Here is a 24,463-nt window from a genome sequence, read left to right on the forward strand (position 1 = left end):
ATTTTTTTGCTTCTTGTTCAGAATATCTTTAAAGATATTTAGTCATTCAGAAACTAAAATTCTCATTTCTGCTGTTCCCTGGATGGCAAATACTCTAGAGTATGTATGCCGACATATAAATCTCTGAGATAGAGAATTCTGGCCACAAAAATCTCTGTATTTTCTTCCCTACTTCACCCTCTCTTCCCTTTTATTATTTATTTATCTGTTAAGATTTTATTTATTTATTTGAGAGAGAGAGTGAGCAGAGGGAGAGGGACAAGCAGACTCTGTGCTGAGCGCGGAGCCTGACGCAGGGCTCAATCCCATGACCCTGACATCACGACCTGAACTGAAATCAAGAGTCGGACTCTTAACCGACTGAGCCACCCACGCCCCCCCCCCATTACTGTAAGCAAAGCAAAATATCTGTATTTAGAAAACCTCCCTAGAAATGGGCAATTTTTACTGAGTACAGACTTTAGGATTTTAACAAAATCCCTCCTTATTGGGGAGAAAAAGGTGCAACATAAATGAACACTAGTAATAGTTTAATTCTTACTTTGTTATTGGTCTCCTTTCTTAAATTTTGGTGTTCTTGAGATTAAGAACTTTTTATTTAACCTTCTTTACAGTGATGCAATAATTGAACTAAAAAGCAAACCATTAAATAGATGGTTAGGTGCTCTTTTCTCATCAGTTTTATTCTATTCTATTCTATTCTATTCTATTCTATTCTATTCTATTCTATTCTATCCTATCCTATCCTATCCTATCCTATCCTATCCTATCCTATCCTATCCTATTCCATTCCATTCCATTCCATTCCATTCCATTCCATTCCATTCCATTCCATTCTAATGGTGGCTTCTGTATCCCTCATGGTAGCTGCTACTAACTTACCGTATACCTTATTTGGGAAGATAGCCAAGTTCATCTTATAAGATACAAGGTGTCTAAATTCTTTTTGTGCTTGCTTTTCACCTATTATATGTCTCCCTTCTTTTCATTACTCATCCACTCTGTTGCAATTTCTGGCTCTTTTCTTTCTTGCATAGTCAGGATCATTACCAAATTTTATAACAAACTCGGAGGGGAATGCACTGGGCTCCTCATCCTTGGTGAGAAAGCGATCATTACATGGTAGGAGGCACCCTCAGATGCTGCTTTTTGGCCATTGTTACCTTTGCTTCCTGCTCTTTTTTGCTTTCTACATGCCCTCTGCTTGTTCTCTCTCTCTCTCTCTCTCTCTGTATGTCACCACCTTCCCTATGCTAATAGAAAGATTAAGTTGTTCCCATTTCATTCTGTATCACAGGTTGGCTTCCCCATTGGAATGATTCTTCTTTTCTGAGAGTTGCCATGAATGCGAGGATTGTTTCACCATACTTTCATTCAAGTCAGTTACATTGCGTAGGATGGTTAACATGGTCTTCTTGGATTGTTGCAGATGTCCCCCCAACGAGTCAGGGCGTAGATCACAAGCAGGTCCAGAGAGAACTGGGAAATGTTGTACTGCACCTCCACAACCCTACCATCCTTTCTTCCTCTTCGATCGAAGTGCACTGGACAGTGAGTCATTATTGTTGCAATATTTGATTTCAGTTTCAATAAGCCGATGACTTCTGGGAGATCATTATATGAAAAAAAATTCATGGAACAGATAGTTTATGTATATGTGTTGCCCACTTGTCCACCAATGACAACTTTATAGTGTAAGCATTGTTTATTATGATGGCTGTGCACTGGCTTTCAACAAGAAAAGTTTTATGTTGTGTGTATTTTCTATTATACTGCAATAGTAAACTTTACCATTACCAAAGGAAACAAACACATAGCTTTAACTATAAATATATAACTTGTGACAGGATCATTATCACATAAGTTTTTTTAGACTTTAGAAATATTTGAGTAGTATTAAATTGGCATTTAAAATTAGAAAGTTTTCTGATCCTTTTGATCCTGGATGTCTGTCACAGAATTGCCATGATGCCGAACATTTCTGCATGAACCATAGAAATTAGTAGCTAATATTATATATTAAGCTGAAAAAGTGACTGCATTACAAAGGATAGTGATTCGTGTTTTGTATTCTATTTTATATAAACTAGAAAACTATAGAGTGAAGCTAGATAGAATTTTTTGCATTTTGTCACGTTTAATTTTCATAATTTTAAAATAATAAAAAGATATAAATGGTTGCATTTTTTATCTGTCATTTCAATAGGTGGACCAACAGTCTCAGTATATTCAAGGATATAAAATTCTTTATCGGCCATCTGGAGCCAACCACGGTGAATCGGAGTGGTTAGTTTTTGAAGTGAGGACCCCAACCAAAAACAGCGTGGTTATCCCTGATCTCAGAAAGGGAGTCAACTATGAAATTAAAGCTCGTCCTTTTTTTAATGAATTTCAAGGAGCAGATAGTGAAATTAAATTTGCCAAAACCTTAGAAGAAGGCAAGTATAATGGAATGTGTGATTACTGTGCATTGTAGTACATTTGTTAGGTTTTTATTAGCTTAATTGAAAAAAATTAATTGTGATATTATTAGCTGTCTTGATATTGAACATTGTATTTTGCTAAAAGGATTTGTTCAATTAGAACTGCTAAAAATCAAAATTCTGTAATGCTCGACTTGCTTTAATAGCCTATATAAAAATGTGCAAATGTGAACCATGTATTACTTAATGGCATATGTCGGATATATCCCAATTGTTGAGAACTAAAATTCGCATTTAAAGATGAATTTGTTCTCAATTTGCTTGACTTTCCATTAATTATTTTCCATTCACTTATTGAATGTTACCTTGAGTAATGATTGATAAATAAAGTGAGTAATGTTTTGGTTTGCCCAGGACTTCCTGGGGTTAGCATTTTATGCTTATTCCTCATGTCTGTGGAAACCCCTCAGCTCCAGAAAAACCAGTATGATTGGCCATCCTATAGCTGGAATTCCAATCTTAGTATTTACATAAAAGTAAAAAAGGTTACATGTCACAAGTATACTCTGTAAAAATAACCAGAATTTTTCCTAAAATCTGATGATTATTTTGATGACAGAAATGATAGGATATAGTTAATGTCGTGGATGATTAATAAATATCTTTATTCTTTGGAACACTTGTAGGGAGAATATGGCACTGAGGTTACAGGGTAGGAGGAATAAGAATTTTTCTGGGATGTTTTATGGAGATAATCTGTGTAACTTTGGTTATGGAATATTTGCAATAACAAAAGGTTTAGCAATTTTGAGGAGAAACTTAAATCGTTTGGGACTATTCAGACTTGAATGAGATACATCTTTAAAACATATGGGTATATTGACATCGATTTTACATAGTTATTACTTGGCTTTAAATGTTGTGTCTGCTTTCAGTGTTCTCTAATAGACTCATAATGTGTCTACTTTTTAAAACAATTTAATAGCACCCAGTGCCCCACCCCAAAGTGTAACTGTATCAAAGAATGATGGAAATGGAACAGCAATTCTTGTTACTTGGCAGCCTCCTCCCGAAGACACTCAAAATGGAATGGTCCAAGAGTATAAGGTAATACATTTATAGTAATTACTGATCACACCCTTCTCTCCCTTACAAAGAAAAAGCTTGTCTAAATTGTGGGTATTTGGCGCCATCTGCTGGTCCATGTAGCAACATGTAAAATCACTTCAAAAATACTTGCCCGTTTATTCAGTAATTGTGGAGTAATTCTTTCTGAAACCATTTGAAAAAACAATTAATTTACAAGTAGTAATCGATATGGTAGCAAAATCTATAGGTCCATATAATTTCATACAAACAACAAATATGAATGCTAATAAAAAAGGTTTTTGTTTTTTCTTACCTTAAAAAAATAGTTTGAATCTATTTTGTAGGGTTGGGTTGTGCCATGGAATTGGCTACGAGTCAAAATACTATCAAATAGGGTTTGCTTGCTTGCTTGTTTTCTTTCTTTCTTTTCTTTTTTCTTTCTTTTTTTTTTTTTTGACATGTTCGAAGTTTTGGAACTTTGGAGCTAAGTTGGAAAACTTATTTTAATGTGCACAAATTGTTTTTTTTCCCATTAACTTTGTTTTAGTGTCTAAACAAAATTTCATGTCTCAGTGAAGATTCAGTTATAAATTTATGAATGTTTAAATGAATTTTATAAACATAAGATGTCAAGTGACTCAATCTGATAATTCTGATAATTATTTTGACCTGTGAAGTCATCAGCTCTAGTGATTAAATTTAGAGTCTTACATAGATTTGTTTTGAGCAAATACTTTCAGTCATGCCAAGATACAGTTAAAAACAGGGGCGCCTGGGTGGCACAGCGGTTAAGCGTCTGCCTTCAGCTCAGGGCGTGATCCCGACGTTACGGGATCGAGCCCCACATCAGGCTCCTCTGCTATGAGCCTGCTTCTTCCTCTCCCACTCCCCCTGCTTGTGTTCCCTCTCTCACTGGCTGTCTCTATCTCTGTCAAATAAATAAATAAAATCTTTAAAAAAAAAAAAAAAGACTCAGGAGATGTAGCCTATCAATGACTCTATTATAGGAAATTCTTAATGATCTATGATAAATGAATAATTGATAAATGAATCAGGGAAATCTCAATAGAAAATAGATTTTACATGTCCTTTTTTTCAACATGTGTGTAAACACACTGCATACTAGAAGAATTTTGACTGTAAAACATTTTTTTTTCTAGATACTGCTCTATATTTCCATGATACCTGAGTATTTTTCTAGTTACTAGCTAGTGATACTTAGTAGTTTATCTCATATATGTGAATATTTTAGACTGTGTCTATTGATACGAAACTGATATTAAAAAGGTAACCACATTTATCTTCTACAGGTAAGTACATACTAACATCAAAATCACCTGTGGACTCATTTTCCAAACGTAGGTACTTGACCACCGTTTTTAGAGATTCTGACTCAGTTGGTGTGTTGGGGGGTTTGCATACGTGTTGAGGCAGATCTTTCCAAGGTGATTCTGATGTGCCCACTTGGCAAGGCTTGCCAAATAAAGACCATCAGTGTTCTTTTGAGTAGCAAATTGATTTGGATAATAACCAGATATACTGAGCTTGATTTTAGGCCTAATATTTTCTTTAAATGATTTTTAAAAACAAATTGAAAGCCTCTTTATGAAATTTGCCAGAATTTTAAAAGGGTGACATTTTAAAGTATTTAAAATAGTGCCGTGAATGCCCTGTGAATGTTCTAAGGTATTTCAAACGCGATCTTCTGTGTCACTGAGTCATTAAAAGGTAAGAGTGTCTACCATTTAAGCGTTTTCTTGTGAATTTCAAGGTTGTCTCAGGACTGGGGAGTGACAGGATGCTATGGTTCAGTCCAGAGAAATGAACTGTTGTAGAGATTTTTAAGGATTTAAAATGAGGTGATGTCTCAGCTCTCAAGCAAAATTGTGTAATGTAGGCATTTTCCCCTAAGAGTCAAAACTCATTTCTCTCCAGAAGAAATGCAAAAGGGTGGATTTCACTTAACTTCATGGTCAATTTAAAATAATAAAATGCCTTTCAGGACCTGATTGACTGGTACAAAATCAGTTTGTGGCTTTGGTTCAGCTGCGTAATGTAATTGGGGGAAAAAAAATCACAAAGGACTCTTTATTTCCAAATGGTCAGGACCTGGTATAGAGTCTGACCATTTGCTGGTGTTATGCATTGAAACTATATTAAAATAATATTAACTTCCAAAGGAAAAAAATGAAAGGTTATTGCTCACGTGATAGGGGACACTGATACTCCTAGATTTATTTTAAATCTCATTTCCTATTACAGTTTAGACAATAGGCTACTTGAGGCTAATCCTGCATTTTGCTTGAGGACATCATAAAGAATATAGGGCATGTTTTACTACTCCCTGGCTCATTTTCTTATAGTAACTGAGTCCAGATACTGTCATGCGCCATATCCAACTTCTTAAACATCACAGAAGATCACTCCATGATTAAATAATCCTTTAGTGAAATTTAAATTAAGGATTGCAGTGGAGTTCAGAAATCCTAATTTCCCAAAGATCATTTCCTGTCCCAAATATCCTTATCAAAGTTAATGAGCTATATACACTAATTTTCTTATTAGATGAACATTTTTCTTTCAAGTCAAATATGTATTGTTATCCTTTATGATCTCATCTATGTTATCAAACACAAACTAATATTCCCATTTAAATACAAGATCAGAGTGCTAATTTTCTCTTATTGATAGTAGTGCAACATGCCACAGGCTGAGGAGACTCCTAGGAAGATCCTAATTCCTTGTGTCCAGTTTTATTTATTTATTTTTAAGTAAACTCTACACGCAACATGGAGCTCGAACTCAGGACCTGGAGATCAAGAGCTGTATGTTCCACCGACTGAGCCAGCTGGTCACCCCTGTCCAGTTTTATTTTTAATAACCATATTTTTACAAAAGTACTTTAGATTAAGTTCTTTCTCTGGATATACACAGTGTTTTGCAAAGCCCTTTTATTTCGAGCAAATAATTTCTAGGTGTTTGAAAAAAACAAACAAACCCTGATGATTTGGGCTGATAGGAGCCTGTGTCTCTAAGCACAGATTTGTACTTTTCTGATGGAATCCTTGAGAAGTATATGAGAAAATCCCAAAAGGTCTTGAACGTACTGCCAACCTTAGGTTTGACTGGACGAGCCCTCTCAGAACTAGATCCTGGGGAAAAATGACTTTTGCAGCATCCTATATCAGGTCCATGATAAGTCTGCACTCGGTTTAGGTCTAAAACCGAAATACTATGTTGATCTTTGCATTAACTTAAATAATTTACCAGCTTGAAATTCCTTGTGCTCTCCTTACAGGTTTGGTGTCTGGGCAATGAAACTCGCTATCATATAAACAAGACGGTGGATGGTTCCACCTTTTCTGTGGTCATTCCTTCTCTGGTTCCTGGGATCCGATACAGAGTGGAGGTGGCGGCCAGCACTGGGGCCGGGGCTGGGGTGAAGAGTGAGCCACAGTTTATCCAGTTAGGTGAGTGCGTGGATCTGGGCTGAGTCTGTCACTGCACCCATGGCCCTGCCTTTGTTGTTTTTTGGAAAGAGAGTGACAAAAATGATGTTAGCTTTATTTAAACTATATGTATAATTTATTGTATAAAATATATAATAAATAAATATGTAAATATATAATATGATTATATAAATACATAATATATATTACAACTAAACTTAAACTTAGCCAAGCATACATTTTAAATTATATTTCAAGCAAAGGTTGTCAGCATTCATTGTCATCCTAATTCCATCCTATTGAATTTTCTTTCTTTTTTTTTTGTCTATTCAAAAAATATTATTAATTGAATATCAAGGATACCTCAGTGAACAAGAAAGACACAGTCTGAACCTTCATGGAATTTACAGTTATTTGGATTAAAAAAAAAAAAAAAAAACTTCCATGAAAGACTTAAACTAGGTATTAGAAGTTTAAGCAATATGCAATTTATATTTACCATTTTGATGTCTATTTAAAACTGTAATTACTTTTTATTTAAAAAGGTAGATTCCAGTGTCAAGGAGAATTGGAATATAGTTCTATGCTAATTACTTAGAAAGGTAAATATGATGTGTTCTTCGGAAGTGGTTAGAGGAATTAAAAAAGGAAAAACATTAAAAAAAAAAAAAAAACCTAAAGGAGAAGCCTTGTTACTACAGGTTTCCTATAGGGAATGTGGCATGAATACGAAATACAAATTAGTAAGTGGTTACTAGTAAAATCTAAAGCAAACAACAACAAAAACAATTATAAATGGAAAGGGGAGAGAAAAGCGTTGCTATTAAGAGGCTACATTTAAATTATGAAAAATGCTGAAATATAGTCAACTTTGGTTTATTCCTTTCGGATCAGAAGTTAAGCACTAGTAAGACTTTGTCAGTTGCTAAATATGGAAAAGGATCAGACAAATGCATTTTTATACTTCACAGACAAGTACATAGTATTTTTGCATTTGGATGATAATTGATGACATCCTAGAAATTAGTTCAAAACAGGGGCGCCTGGGTGGCACAGCGGTTAAGCGTCTGCCTTTGGCTCAGGGCGTGATCCCTCAGGGCGTTATGGGATCGAGCCCCACATCAGGCTCCTCCACTATGAGCCTGCTTCTAACTCTCCCACTCCCCCTGCTTGTGTTCCCTCTCTCGCTGGCTGTCTCTATCTCTGTCGAATAAATAAATAAAATCTTAAAAAAAAAAAAAAAGAAATTAGTTCAAAACAAAATTAAGAAACATTTGGCTTTAAATAAACTTTATTGCTATATGAACTTTACATTCAGTTTGGAAATTCTTATCCTTGTTGCATTGTTAAGACAGTGCTATCTGCTCTAACAGATGTCTTTGCCGAACTTCTGTGGTGTAACTCGCTAAAGTTCACCAGAAGTGTCATAACGGTGGGGTGGGACTCTGTTCCATGTAGACACGGAGGGTCACGGGCTGATGAGGCTTACCTTTTTTAACATGGAGTTTCCAAGGCTGACCCAAGGCCAGCAGAAAGAAAGAAAAGAAACCCCCAGGGTGGGGGAGGATTTAATGGTGCAGGTCTAGAAATAGCGCGCATCACTCCTGCGCGGAACTCAGTCAGGGATTCCAAATAGATGAATGGGAACACCGCCAGATGAACTCACTGGCTAGGGAGTTACCTCCTGAAAACTCTCTCGTATGACAGTAACGGTCAAACCTTTAGAGGGGAGCTTGCACCGTCTGCCACAGCCATGGTCCAGAATTTGATTTGGGGATTATCTTTTTAAACAGTAATCACATATGCAACTTTTCAGCAAAAAGAGTTTCATGGTTTATTTCAGGTTTATTTATTACAACATTATAAAATAGAGAACTATTTACAAGAATTGCTTGATGTATCTGTTACAGCGTTAGGTTAGGTATGGGGAAAAATAGTCTAAAGATAGACCTTTTACTCAACTAGTTGCCCTGTCTTGTGAAACATCAGTACTAACTTATTAAAATTGATATTATAAGTTACACTGTGATGATCTATACACTGTTGATGTCATTTACCTATTTTATTTTAGTCCTTTTTCAAAGATGAATTGGAAAAAGACCGTGTGTAATTTTATTTATTTAAGATTTAAATCAGGGGATTTAAGGGTCCAATTGGTTTTCTTGAAATTATAAATGTGCTCCAGTTTTCCATATCTTAATATAGCCTCAGCTGCAGGGAGACAAAGACTGAGATAGAGAGTGGCCGTTTTAATTCATTAGTCACACCACACTTGATTCTGTTAAGCCCATCTGGTCGCTTGCATGGAACCTCGCTTGGCTGTCTCCATAAAATCTGAAGCTACCCAACTTAACTTTGCACAAATAGCCATGAAATCTATAAACTTAGGAGATACAAAGAGTGTATCAGGGGAAAAAAAAAAAAAAAGAATAGGTCTGCTTGGTGAAGTCTCAGAGGATGAAGTGCTTTTAGGAAAACCATAGATAAAAGAGCCTGGAACATGAAATAAAACTTTCAGTCAACAAACAGTTGAAGGCAGGTGACCGAGACAGTTTATAAAAATAGGTTTTTCAGGCTTGACCCTCCATATAATAAAGTCTGGAATTCTGTTCAAAAAAAAAAAAGCAAATAAAACACACACACCCACACACACACACACACACACACACACACACGAGTAGCAATGTAGCTACCATTTTACATAGGAAGAGGTCCTATTTTCCCAAGGTTATTTCCTTAGCCATTGAATGCTTATTTTTCCTACCAATGTCTTATTGAGGCCCTATTTATCATTTAATAAGAAAAAAATAATCTGCAGAATTTTTTTCTGTTTCAGAAATGTTCTTCATATATAATGAGCTATACCAGTTTTGTTTTGTTTTTTATTTTCTGAAAAAAAGGGAATTTTTGACTAGAACAAATGTTTCTATTTTAAAACAGGTTGATTAGCAGAACATTTTCAGAGTCAAATAAAATTAGACAACTGTAAGAAAGCACCATTCCTAATGAAATGGGCAAACACCTTCTTGTTTCACCAGATGTTGTGGGGGAAGAACATTCAAACCGCAGGCGCTAATGGGAATTGTGCCCACTGGGCAACCTCAGTGTTGGCATCACTCAGTGCCAACAAAGTAGGATATTGCTTTGATCATAGAACAAGGGTTTGCAGTTTTCTGCAGACGTTGCTGACTGTTCTGTATGACTTGATGAAATGGTGGGCTTGAAAAAGGAGCCCCTTAGTAGGTTTCAACAAAACAGATTTTCATTGCCAGAAATTCCATCAATTTTAAATTAGTGAATCAAAAGAACAGAAAACATAAGCCTTTTAGACTATTCATAACACTCAATAGTTCTTATCCATATTTAATGTCCTTCTCTCTATTGCTGGTCATGGCTATTATTTTAGAAGAAAGAGATTACTTAAAAAAACAAACAGATAAACTTTGGGGTGCCTGGCTGCCTCAGTTGGTATAGGATCTGACTCTTGATCTCGGGGTCATGAGTTCAAGCCCCACCTTGGGTGTGGAGATTACTTAAAAAAAAAAAAAAGAAAAGAAAAAAAGAAAGATTATTCATAGTTATTTCAGTGGTAACCTTATCTTAATTTTTCTTTGGTTTTACGTTATACTGAATTGTATAGACCCTGTGAACAAAGGCTCAAATGATGCATTTCTACGGCATTTTAGAGTCTTAGAATATAGTCATATAGTTGGTGGGTTTGGGGAGAAGGAAAACACACACTTCCCCCCCCCCAGTATCTACCTTAAATAGAGAAAATAAAGTTTTATTTATTATCATTTTAGAACATATAATTGAGGGTTTCCGTAGAAGTCTGAGAAAGTTTATGTCTTCTCTATACAACTTATTTGGTACCCCTTATTTGTATACTCCTGTTTAAGTATTTCATTTTTTAGAATTATAGGTTTGTATTTATCTCAGAACTGTCCTGTGAAAAAACATTTTTTTTAAAGAGTTTTTATTTATTTGACAGAGATAAAGACGGCCAGCGAGAGAGGGAACACAAGCAGGGGGAGTGGGAGAGGAGGAAGCAGGCTCCCAGCGGGGGAGCCTGATGTGGGGCTCGATCCCAGAACGCCGGGATCATGCCCTGAGCAGAAGGCAGACGCTTAACGATGTCCTGTGAAATTTAATCTAAGCAATGAGAATTTTGTGGAGTAAAAAATAGAACTTGTGTGCCATCATCTTTGTTTTTAAATATATTCCATAAAATTATTGTGTCATATTTGTTTTGCATTAAAACAGAGTGAATATAATTTTGCTGAAAACCTCATGGACTATTTTAATTAACAAAGGTGGCTGTCACAGAATAAAAGACAGAAATGATTGTCTAAAAATTAACAAAGTAATGATAGCCGTCTTATAGGACACAAGTCTGCATTCATGATCTCGTTGAGTTTTAAACCCACATTGATCCAAAGATGGCTTTTCAGATTCTCACGGAAACCCCGTGTCGCCTGAAGACCAAGTCAGCCTCGCTCAGCAGATCTCAGACGTGGTCAAGCAGCCAGCCTTCATCGCTGGGATCGGCGCGGCCTGTTGGATCATCCTCATGGTCTTCAGCATCTGGCTTTATCGACACCGGAAGAAGAGAAATGGACTGACTAGTACTTACGCGGGTATCAGAAAAGGTATTACCCTTCCTGAGTTTCTCCTGATTTTCCTCTATGACTCCAAAATATTCATGGTTATATATCTCACATATTAAATCATCTTAACATATAAAGATTTCCAAAAGTGCTTTTATTTTATGCTGATCTCTATATATTGACTTCTCTTGAGTCGCAGTACTTCAAACAGGGCTTATCTGTTTCAGGCTCAATTCCTTTAAAATATATTTTGCCAAGGCAGGTCTACACTTGGTTGTTATATCTCGTGTGCTCTTAGGGAATTACTTCATTGCTTTATATGCGCAAAAAAATTTTTACATCTCCTTGTCACAGGAATTATAAATACAAGCTTTGCCCTGAGTCACATACCTTTAGAGGGAGTGCTGTAGTCTTTGTGATGCTAAAGAGATTACTTATAAAATACCTATTTTATAAGTATTCTGATTAGTTATAAAATAGTCATTTCTTAGCAAATATGGAATGCCCAACTCAATGATGTGCCTCCATTTGCAGAGAGGAGGTTTAGTACTTTTTTATTGTTTTTAAAGTTGCAGATTTGACTATGCATATGCTGTTAATTAGTGATGGGGGTTCCCTTAACAAATGTGTTTGTAGTGTTAGAAGAGAAAGTTTGCTTGGCTGCTATTATTTACAATTTTATGGATGAACCAAGCATGCCAAGGTTCATAGACACTTTTGCCACAGATCCTTGAAGTCTATAGATTGGTTATTTGTATTTTTTACTCTTTGAGGAGATTTGTTAACACTGTCAGACAGATAATCCTCCCTGCCTCCAACTCCCAACAAAAATCTTAATCAATTCTGGGCCTCTGATGTGAACTACAGGTAAGGTAACTAAAAGTCCTGGTTTTCAGGGGAGAGCCCCAATTTATGTCTTTCATCCAGCAAGTTACCTAGAGTACTCCTTTTTCTCTCAAATTGCTCTGGCTTAGATGGGAAGTTATACATTCACCCTAGTTCTCACTTTTGCTTGGCTGGAAAACAAATTTAAAGAGAATTAGCAATGAACACATCTCCTCCTGCACCACCACCACCCTTAAAAAAAAAAAATCTAGGGGCGCCTGGGTGGCACAGCGGTTAAGTGTCTGCCTTCGGCTCAGGGCGTGATCCCGGCATTATGGGATCGAGCCCCACATCAGGCTCCTCCGCTATGAGCCTGCTTCTTCCTCTCCCACTCCCGCTGCTTGTGTTCCCTCTCTCGCTGGCTGTCTCTCTCTGTCAAATAAATAAATAAAATATAAAAAAAAAAATCTAGATATTCTCTAAAGATTTTATTTATTTTAAAGAGAGAGCATGCAAGTGAGTGTGTGCTAGCAGGGAAAAGGGTAGAGGGAGAGAGAATCCCAAGCAGACTCCACTCAGCACAGGAAGCCGGATGTGGGGCTCGATCCCATGACCCTGAGATTATGACCTGAGCTGAAATCAAGAGTCACTCACTTAACTGACTGAGCCACTCAAGCACCCCAAGTCTACATATTTCCTTTTTTTCCCCCCAAGTTTACATATTTTCTAAGCGAACATTTCCTACATGCCTTGGCCAAGCCCTTTCTCTAATCAGTTTATAGGCAAAGTCAGAATTTGTAGTGCTAGCTAGAACTTTTCTAAATGTGAAGTTCTCTTGACTGTCCCTATATGCTTATAAAACAGTCTGGGACAGCAGTCTAAAATATTTGTGCTGTCAGTCACAAGGGGTCTTGGCAAGAAAGAGTCAACGCAAATTCATCACCCATACAGTAAAAATAAATTAGTGTGCCTCCCCGCTGTGGGCATGCAGCCGTCCCTTCATGTACATGCATACATTTGCCGTGGCATTATCATCCTTAAAAATGTTTTTTGCAGATATGTGTTCTGTCTAGAGATGAAGCAAAATGTCAGTGTCCCTGCCTGTGAAATGGAAAACGAGGGCTTGGAGGTGACTGCCAAGAGAGCTGGTGCTCGTTATGTCTACAGAGTAGAACAATGCTGGGCACATGTGTGACCATCTAAAACCTTTGACTTAAAATCCCGTGCAGGGAAGGGGTCTATGGGCGTCCCCGAGTTGTGGAGCGGGGGAGGGGCAGGGCGTTGGGAGCTGTGTTTTGAAATCGACTTTGAAGAGGAAAAGCAACTAATTAACGTATAGATGTCCAGTGTCTTGAATGCTCCAGGAATCTTGTATTTCTTGGTGCCGTGAAGCCCTGCAGCTACGTAGTTGTAACAATTTAATGCTCTATAGTGTCTTGAAATCTGAATGTGTGACATGAAACCCCCTTCCTTTCTGAAATGTCTTTTCTTTCACTAATGTACTTTCAGCATGCTGGCATATGCCTATGAGCTCTTTGTGCAAAACCTATGAAACTAATATCATTGTCCTTTTAACTAGCTTGTGTTTAAGCAGAAATCATAGAACATAATTACAAATGTAATTGGTGAGCATTCGATTCTGCTTTCCTCACTTTGCCTCATTGGCACTTTTTCATAATTCTGTTTCCATGCAATTAAAAGAAAAAAGTGCATCCCGAAACCTTTAATTGTCTATGCCAGAAACAATGCCAGTAATTACAAGAAAGAATGAAGTGAAAGATTTTAAAGAAATAGATATAAAAGAGCCTCTTGACCTATAAACCAACAAACCAGAGTGTGACTTTGGGTAATAAGTGAGCATTTTTAACCTTCCCCCCCCCACGTATTTCTGTAGATATACTGTAGATAAACTTCTGCTTAGAACATTCAGGATCCTTTTCCACATAACGTCCACACAAAGCACCAGCATCACTGGGTAAAAAGAGGTGATGATATTATTGGAAGCTTTGAAAATTAAGTTGTTCTTTGTGTACAAGCTGTAAAAATTTCATTTAGATGAACTTCTTTTCATGTCTTCTTCAATACCTTTAACTGGGTTAGCTAGCAGTTAGCTAGGAGGGCTGACAAGGGCCTTTCCTATTTTTTTCCTTACGTCCTTGTGATTGCAAATGAACGTTCAGGCGCTCTGTTCTTGCTCGAATAGCTTTATTTTCACATGTACGTTTTCATTTATTTATTTATGAAGACTTGTTACCCTGACTCGGAATTTTCGATCGTGGCTAAATGACATTGACTCTGAAAAGACCTAACTGAAGGAAAACACAATGGAATTCTTAAGACAGGGAGGGCCTGCTGTGATGCCAGCGTATCAGTTGGGCATACACGCGCTGAGGTTTTTGTTTTCGTTCCTTCTAGTGTGTTCTGTGATAAAACGGTTTGGTACAAAGTGACCATTGTACCCAAGGCTCCAGCACTGGGCTCTGATCCTAAAGGAAATTTCTTGGAGACATTCAAGTGTGACGTGGAAAACACAGTTTTGGGAGCTTGTCGATCCACGATACGTAATCAGTATCCTAGTTTGTGTGTATTAAGGATTTCTTAAACGCCAACTTGAGTCTTCAAGGGAGCAGCGAAGGTTCCCTGGCTTTCTTGACCAGGGAGCTGTTTACTTTAAATGAATGCGAAGAGCTTGCGAAGTCAGTCAGCCTCCTCCCGCCAAGAAAGGACGTGGAAATAGTCTGTGGCATTATTCAGTGGGAGGAATGGGAGGAGATAGGAAAAAGTGGGGGAGGCGAGGCTGCTACTTTTGAGGTCTGCAGTTCAATTTCAGGCATTATTGATTAGATTAAGATTTATAACTGCAGAGAGAGGGAGGGTTTTCAGTAGGGTGTTATTGTTCTATTGTTTAGCTTCCAGTGTGACATTTAAAAACTGCTCAGCCTACTCAGAGAAAGCTTCTCAACGTAAACTATAATAGAGAAATTAAAGTTTAAAACTCCCCATTTTTTCCTGTCCATTCACAAATTTCTGTCACAATAAAAACATAGCATTACACTGTTTATATGATAAGGTGTCAGGCACTTCTCGTCAGTGAAACAGTTCAGTTTTATGGTTCCCTTTGTTCTAGTTGTTTCCTTCCTTCTTTCTTCCCTCCCTCCATCCTCCATCCCTCCCTTCCTTGCTCACTTCCTTCCTTCTTTCTTTCCTTGCCTTCTTCCTCCCTTCCTTCCTCTTTTCCTTCCCTCCCTCTGTCCTTCCTGTCTCTGTCTCTCTCTTTCTCTGAATGACGAATACTGAAGTTACCTATTAGTCCACTTTAATAAGCATTTACTTTCAGATTTCTAGATAAGGTTCAAGCGAGCCCCTGATAACACTTGTTTCAGGATCCATCAACCAGTGTTTGGAGATGATTAATAGTAGCCGAATCCTGTTTGTCCTCAAGCCGGGAGCCAAATCTAGGTGACTAAATGCAGGGTCATTCCCAGGCTAACCCAGCCCGACTCCCATGCCAGACACTTCAGAATGGTGCCTGCAGAGACAAGCCTCTTCTTTTCACCTTAGATTTGGTTTTATTCATATCTCAGGGTGTCAGAACTACTGGCTTAGTTATTTACATTTGTTTTATGTTCAGCTGTCTGCTTGATTTATACTAATGTGATATGTTCCCTTTCTCTCTTCAGCTTAATAACTGGTTTATATTTTGTTTTGATTTTTCAGTCCCGTCTTTTACCTTCACACCAACAGGTACATATTTGCACTTACCCTCCTCCTCTCCTTTGTTAGTTGGCACGTGTTGTACTATTGTGTTTCTGTTTGTATTTCATTTTCTGCAGTTAGTTGGGGGAAAGGACTTGAGATGGAATACAATACTTCATTCACTCATGTCAGGCATGTGTTTGAAGTAGAAATGGTTGGTGTTGCTTTTCATCCATTTAACGCAGTTATTTATTCATGACTCCACGCTGCATCCCGGCCTTGCGCGCACGTGCTTCGTTAGATAGCCGCGGTTTCCACCCTCGGCATGATTTAACATGCTAATGACCCTATTGATTATTTCATACTTGGCAGTGCATTTTCCCCCTTCACTTAAGCTTTCACGTTTTCCAATGAAAATTTCTCTCCCTTGCAATTCTCTGTCCATAGAATCAACATTTTTAAAGGGAACCAAAATATCCAGCACATGTGAAAGAAGAAAAACTTTTTATTTTCCTGAAGTCAGAATCCTAATATTTTGTTCTATTCGGTTTCTTTCAAAGTGGGTCCTCTTCTTTCACATCACCTTTACTAGAAGATGTACCTGTAATCTTGCCTCCTCGGTTTTAATCCAGTTACTGTAATCACTGGAAGCAGTTATCTCTCCGCAACACACTCCCCGTTTGGAGTTCTTCTAAGTAGCAGAATTTGGCAGCTTTTAGAAACATATTTCTTCTGAGAAAATGCGCCTGTATTTACAGAAAAGCTAATCTTCTTAACCCCTTGCCTCACTGTGTGCAAATCTTTATTTGTTATTGCTAAATGTTTACACCCATAATTCATTAGGCTGAGAATGCTTTCAAGAGCATTAAAATATATTGTCACTGTATATACACATGTCTGATGAAAATATAATGGGAAGGGGTTCAGTAAGCCACAATAAAAAAATAGGTCGTATTAATTAATAGCCACAACTTGACATATATCTTTGTGTGTGGAGAGAGAGAAGGTTTATTTTAACATTTATCTTTGTCTTAGTGGTACTTATTCTTCTGGAAAATAGTCTTGCCATTTTCCCCCAAATTTAAGATTCCAGTTATATATATATATATATATATATATATATATATATAATCATGCAATTATAGGATCTAATAATAAAGTCAAAAGAGAAAACTATGGGTATGCAAATGTAACAATGCATAATATATATTTAATAAGAGTGTACTCAAGTTTGCTTTTACTTAGTTCTCAACCTTATTGGCACATTGAGAAAATAAGAGTTACATATTTAATTCTATAGAATCTTAAAAAAATTCTAGTTGAATCAGAAATCTGCCACTTTCTGTGATGGTTTTGCAATGCTAAGTAGAAAGTGAGAAAACATTCCATTTTAGAAAGATGCTCATGGATGTAATGGATGTAATAGCTTTTGATTTATAAATGTAAACATGTCTATTAATTGTTTCTTTTTCTTCTTTTTTTTTTTTTTCTTGTAACATTCTAGTAACTTATCAGAGAGGAGGTGAAGCTGTGAGCAGTGGAGGGAGGTAATTATCCTGCTTGTTTTGTAGATCCTAAAGGGAATTCCAGGTATCTCATCTTGTCTTCCTCAATGACATCACTTTCTTTGCATAAAAGGTTTAAGGATGAAATTTGTTCCAATCTTTTAGAAATACTCCATTCTGCCGTGCGGTAGAGCCAAGCTTGTTTGTACACAAATGCTGTTGATGGAAGCTGTTGCATCTTAGGGAATGAACACCAGAGGGCGCACTTTAACCGGGAAAGGCAAACCTGCTGATTTAGTGGATGATTAAAAGGAGTTAAAGTAATTAAGCAATGGCATTTATGAAGATTAAGAAATATAGCTAGTTAACAGATACTATCAAAGAAAAAGTGTTCATTTGAAAACCTGCTGAACACAGCATTTGCTCATAAGTTGTCGTACGTTAGGTTTGTTTGTTCTTGTGAATTCAACACAGTTCAGGTCTCCATTTGCAAGGGAATATGTTGAAATACAAGAAGCCTAGGTAGCTTTTCTTTTCTCTCTAATTAAAATGAACCTCATTCCTATATGTATTTTTTTTTTGTAATTATGATTCAGTGAACTTTAATATATTCACAGAGAAATCACAAATTGATGTGGCAGGCAGCTTAAAAGAGCTGAAAAAAGGTATAGGTTATGTGAACCAAGCTTCTGGATTTTCTATAATAAGATGATTTTTCCCCCTCAAACCAGCAACATCTAGCTTAAGGTGGAAAAACAAAAAAACTTCCAATTAAAACCATTTGATAATTCATATTCGATTAACTTATTGAGTGGTCTGCTTTGCACAGCTGGGTAGTATGTTTGTAACTGGAAAAGACAAAAATGAGTAAGGTGTTATTTCTGAATCCAAGGAGCATACCGTGTGGTGACACAATGACTGAATTCGGCATACAACAAAGAGTGATTTTAAGAAACTGTTGACCGCCTTCAACCAAGGCTGTATACATTTGGCAACAAGCACTAATCTTTTCTTCCTGCACACCGGTGCTAGTTTACGGTTTTCATACCTGTGTAACAAAGCCAGCCGCTGAAAGACCCAAAAGCGAGGGAGGTCTTCATAAGGAATAAATTCACTTGATTCAGAAATTAAACCAGAGCCTGTTTTTACATCCAGGGGAATTCCATCTAAATTATAGCCCAGGTATTCATGAAACAGCCTCTGGCGTAACAACGTTCTCGCGTGGATAAATCTGGAATGCCTGACTGTATAACCACCTCTCTCCATGTATAGGTTCATGACTGTAGCCTCTGCTTTCACTTGAATCAAAGCTGGTTGAGCATCTTCTATGTGTCCTGCGCTAGCCTCTGTGGGTGGGCCCGTGTACACACTCTCTCTCTCTCACACGCACGTACGTGTGCACACACATAAAACATCTCCAGTTCTTGCTCTAAATGGACTTATAACCTACGTAGAGCAAGTGATTGTATAGAACCTAATGGGAGGAGTGCATGGGTACCCAGTGCAAGTTTCTAGAGCAGGACCGAAAAATTACAAACGACAATCTGAAAATTATAAACGGCACTATTTTTTGGAAAGCTTGCTGCACTGCCACACAGAGTTAACCTTCTAAATTCAAGAAGACACTAACAGTGAAACTTCTGTGTTTTGAATACCAAATAGGAAAGATCTTTGAAATATGAAAGATGCTGGCATGTTACAGAGGCAACAGTTAAATAAAGATCTTAGAGTCCATGCTCAAAAGGACAGTTATATACGCAACTTTCAATTTATTTATTTGTCAGGCATATTTATCGAATAGTCTACCATGGGACAGGCACCATTCTAGTTGCTTGGGATGCATCAGTGAGCAAGTCAATAAAAACTCCCGTCCTTGTATACCTTACATAAAGTGTGGGAGATATAAGATAAATAATAAGCATTAAAAAAGTCAACTCTAGCATCAGCAGTCGATGAGTGCTTTAGAGTAAATAAAGCGGGATAAGAGGGATCAGGAGTGTATCAGGAACAGGTCTCACTTACTAGCCAGAGAATGCATTTGGGCCGGGGCGGGGGGGAGGGGGTCTGGGTGTGTGTGTGTGTGTGTGTGTGTGTGTGCACGTGTGCATCTGTGTTCTACAATTCCATGTGGTAAGAGAAGGGGCAGTCACCCAATCTCCTGCACTCTCTCCTCTCGCGTCCATCCCTGAAACACTGGTGTCCCTCAGAGATCTCAGACATGGTGAGCCTGCTCTGGCTCCCCCGCCTCATTTGGTTGATGATACCTAAGTCAGAATTTCAAGTCTTCCTTTCTTCCGCATCCATCACTGCCTTTGTTGATCCTCCTTTTTAGCCCCTTCACCATCCCGTACTGTTTCATGTCAAGCCCTCTCCCACCTCATCTCTCACATAAGCTCCCAGCAGTCCTACCTTTATCTATGTTCATCAGCACTCCTTCCTGTTAATTCCCTTTGGCCACTGGAGCCAGAATGGTATTCTGAAATGCATATCGATCACGTCTCTCAGTTGCTCTAGATCCCATTTCTAATAGAACCCCCCCTGTTTAAAATATTAAGTCCAAATTCAGCATAGCCTGTGAAGCCAGCAACCTGCAGGGTGTTGTGGGTCCGTCCCCCACCTCTAAGTGCCACACCTACAATCCACTGCGTCAGCCCACCTGCCACTCGCCAATACTGGATTTGCTTATAGGTCCTTATTCCATCAGCCAGGAATGTGCTCCTCCTCCCCTATCAGTTTGCTGAGCTTCTCCCACTGTGTCCTCCATGAACTTTCCATGCTGTGTGAATACCACAGTTAAGCACCTAGCGTAAGGTAATGCAATTATCTCTTGTTTATATCAGGTGTCAGGAAATTATGGCTCCTGGGCCAAGTCCAGTCTGCCACCTGTTTTGTAAATAAAGTTTTATAAGAATAGAACCCAGACTTATTTGTTAATGTATTGCCCATGGCTGCTTTCCCACCACAATGGCCGAGTTGAGTCGGTGCAACCAAAAATACAATAAAGGAGAAGGCTGAGCTGGAAATCATTTCTAGTCCACAAAATTGTGAATTTAACTATTCCCAGAAAGGGGGACGTGAGGATTGTGGTAAGCAAAGAGACCTCTTTCCCACTTGGAAAGGGCAAAGGGCTTGTGATACAATCCAGGGGAAGATCATGGAAGAAGTAGGAAGTTGCTGTTCCTATCCATTTGTTTTCCTTACCTCAAACATTCCAGTCACCTCTTCCAAAAACCCTACTTAAAATCCAAACCACAGGATAAACCTGGGAACAGCAGAGAAGTCCTGAAGAAGGGAGTAAGAAAATCAGGCCAGAAAGAATGCCAATAAATAATTTCCTCGCAGTGGGAGGTGACAGAGAAGCAGAGCTCAGGCCTTGCTTCTCTCTAAAATACTGGTCTCTCTTCACATCTATCCCTTGCTCCTTCCTGGGCTTCAGAACTCTTTCAGGCTCTAATTAAAGATAAGAGGAGACAGTCTATGGGAAACCCTTACTGCCAGGTCCCCTTACCATTTTCTCCAGCCCTGGAAACCTCTAATATTTTATTTTGTGGTTTAGGATTTCAGCTAGGTCTCTTTGTTTTGTTTTGCTTTATTTTGTTTGAGTGAGTGATTGGAGTATCTGGAGTAAGAGGAGCAGAGGAAATGGAAGTAATTGCTACATAATTATTTAAATGCAGTGTCCTCTTTTCCTTTGTGATACAAATTTATCCCCTTAATAGGAACTGGAAGAGAAGTTTGGGTTTTATGAGCCCTACTGTCTTCTTTTCCCTAATAATATTGTCTTTTAAAAGACAAAGAAGAAATAAGCAAAACTCATATATTAGTATGAAAATACCACCTCTAATATTATATGGTAAAAATATATTTTAGACACATGTTAATTACTATAACCCACACTGAGCTTTACTTCTGCTTAATTTCTTATTGTTGGGCAGCTCAATCTGTTTCATATACACTAGATCATCTTAAATGTAGAAAAATAGCCTACGTGATTGGTAGTTTCAAAAAGCCCCTAACACCCTTATCAGGCTAGCTGCATAGGACCTTGACTTCCTCAGAGACCTCTAAAATACACGCATGACATTTTAAGATTCATTATGGGTCAATAATGTATGGTGCACCTTCTTCCCCAAATAATTAGTATTCCAAATATAAGTCTAAACCAAAGCCAGGATGTGAATTGTTAATCGTACTTCCTGTTGGAAATCACCCATACATATGGAAAGTTCTTTCAGTTTATGATATCAAAACATTCACTTTCAAAGTGCTTTTCTGAGAGAATCATGGTAGCAGAAAAATATTGTCTATTCCTTTTGAAACATGTAAGTCAGACTGAAAATTTTCCACTTGACCCATACTTTAGACCCATAATATCTCTACACGTCAAATATGGAAATTTATTTTTAATAACTTCTACAGTGATAACACACTTGGTTTACGTTCAAGAGAAAATAAAATGAGGAAAGCTAAAGACAACTAGATGCAGAATTTCTCGAACCAACATCTATTCAAAGGCTCCAGATATCTGTGATACAGCTTGCATTTAAATGTTTTAAATTTCAACGGTTCAGCAGAATTGCTCTTCAAAGCACATTTTTATCAACAATGTTAATAATAAATTTGCTCAGTTTTAACAGCATTATTCTGAATTTTGAGACTGTAGACATCCCCCCCCCGCCACTCTTTCTTTTATACAAATGTTGAATGACTTTAGGAAATGTCAGCACTCCCCAATATGTACGTTTATAACACCCTGGATTCGAGTGTGGATTCCAGAGCTAGAGAACGTGGTCTTGAATCCCACCCTCTGCCTCTCGCTGGCTTTGCATAACCATGCACACGTTTCTTAACCTTCTGTCTGAGGAGTCCGTTTCCTTATCTGTGAAGTCTGGATAATAGTAGTAACTACTTGGTGGAATTGTTCTAAGAATTAAATGAGTTGATACATATAAAGAACTCAGAACAATGCCTCACATGTTGTAAGTAAAAGTAAATATTCATTTTTATTACAGATACATATACACATATGTACATCTATGTACAGACATAAAAAAAATTATAAATCCATATTCTTCCTTTGAAGAGTGCACGATTCTTCGAATAACCATCATTTGCATGAGTGGGTTTCCTGTGGGCGTCGCGGAACCCTGGAGGTGAAGTGTCAGGTTCTTGCTTCCCGGGGAAAGGAGAATGGTTATCGCACTTCAACAAAGAAAATGACACCGTGAAGAAAATCTTTGCCGAATCTGCAGCCCCCGTCTGTTTGCTGTGAATCTGACAGCACACCATGCATCATAAGCTCTTTTGCTAAATTATCAAATGGAGCCCCTGTTGGAGAAGGACACGAGGAGCGCCATGCTTGGACTCTAGTCTGCGTCTCTGGTGCTAGAGGTTCAGGGTTCCCGCTAAGAGCCACGAGGCGCTGTGCGTTCCCAACACCCAGTGAAAGGGCACGAGCATGTGCTGTGCCAGAAAAGACAGGAACACCCGTATTTCTTATAGTGGACATGTTTTGTTCTACCAGATTTAATTCAGTAGCTTTCCTTTGTTTATGTCGGGATTTATGGCGTTTACATTGTCACCGTCAGAAAGTCCTGACAAGCTTGCAGAGCTGTGCACAGAAACATTGATGCGGCTCAGAGCCCCCAACTCACAGTTTCTGAAACATGGCTTTGAAGAAAATGGCGCAAATATGCTTACTGTGAAGGGTCTGTTGTCTGAGTAGAGGAGCGAGTTCCATTTTTTTTTAATGAAGTTGTAAGAAGAAGACTGATTTTTTTTTTTTTAAATGGGTCAAAAATGAAGGAATGCCAACTGTCTCCACTGTGGTATCTTTTCAGCAACTAAAATACTACAAAATATAGGTATCCATATGTTTAGATTCCATGTTTGAGTTTTAGTCACTGGGACTAAAGTAAAGCATTACAAACAGTACAGCGTTTTAAGTCTGAAGCTCAACTGTGCCCGTTTACAAAGTTATGGCCCTATACATGGAGGGACGTCCCCAAGACATTATGCTGCATTACAGTTATCTTGCCAGAAAGTTATTGTAAAATAACAGGAATAATAATATCATTCAGCATAGCTGACCAAGTCGTTTGTGAGAACAATGAGATGAAGAATTTGTTGGAAGTCTGAATGGGAAATATTTGCTACTTATAAAACATGTGCTTATATATATATTTTTTTTTCTTTTTTTTTTTTTTTTCTTTAGGCCAGGCCTTCTGAACATCAGCGAACCTGCCACACAGCCGTGGCTGGCAGACACGTGGCCCAATACTGGCAACAACCACAATGACTGCTCCATCAATTGCTGCACGGCAGGCAATGGTAACAGTGATAGCAACCTGACCACCTACAGTCGCCCAGGTTAGAGATGCTGAGACAGCTCCCTAAGTCTAAGCACCAGGAGTGGCCACAGGAGGATACATTTCTTCTAGTCTCCCAACCTTGGAAAGGAAAATGTGGTCAACGTTCTCATAAAATGTTGACTATTGCCTGGCAGATTACCCTGATTCTGTATTTTTTTTATCCGTCTACCTCCACACTTGGCCTTCCACCAGAGTTTCCCAGAATGCAATGGGAGAAGGGAGAGTATGAACTCTAGAATAGATAGCAAACAAGGAAAAATGAAATTGCAAAAAAAAGCATTCCTCTTTATGAGGATGTATGTATTTATAATTTATGTTTGTAATTAATTATTTTCAGGATTTGGGGAATAGAACAGATCAAAAAGTTTTTAAATCTCTAGTTGGAGTGAACCAAATTCTTTAATAGCAGTAGCAAAAATAATAGCAACTGTACAACAGTAATAAAAAATTGTAAAGAAAATTAACTGAAATTCCAAATCAGATTTTTATTGTGTAGAA

At 37.9% G+C, this 24,463-nt stretch overlaps 1 protein-coding gene across 1 annotated transcript in view; it reads left to right on the forward strand.

Annotated features, from left to right (window-relative positions):
• Window positions 1-24,463, forward strand: part of ROBO1 (roundabout guidance receptor 1) — a 764,830-nt gene that overhangs the window by 700,759 nt on the left and 39,608 nt on the right. The window contains exons 15-22 of the mRNA XM_087861719.1: window positions 1,430-1,551; window positions 2,207-2,438; window positions 3,409-3,530; window positions 6,811-6,982; window positions 11,413-11,610; window positions 16,111-16,137; window positions 17,594-17,636; window positions 23,809-23,963. Of these exons, the coding sequence (XP_087717845.1) occupies window positions 1,430-1,551; window positions 2,207-2,438; window positions 3,409-3,530; window positions 6,811-6,982; window positions 11,413-11,610; window positions 16,111-16,137; window positions 17,594-17,636; window positions 23,809-23,963 (1,071 nt within the window). The remainder of the gene's footprint in view (window positions 1-1,429; window positions 1,552-2,206; window positions 2,439-3,408; window positions 3,531-6,810; window positions 6,983-11,412; window positions 11,611-16,110; window positions 16,138-17,593; window positions 17,637-23,808; window positions 23,964-24,463) is intronic.

Source organism: Ursus americanus, chromosome 4 (assembly GCF_024610735.1).
Source record: "Ursus americanus isolate L20-20 chromosome 4, mUrsAme1.1.p, whole genome shotgun sequence".
Lineage (NCBI taxonomy): Eukaryota > Metazoa > Chordata > Mammalia > Carnivora > Ursidae > Ursus > Ursus americanus.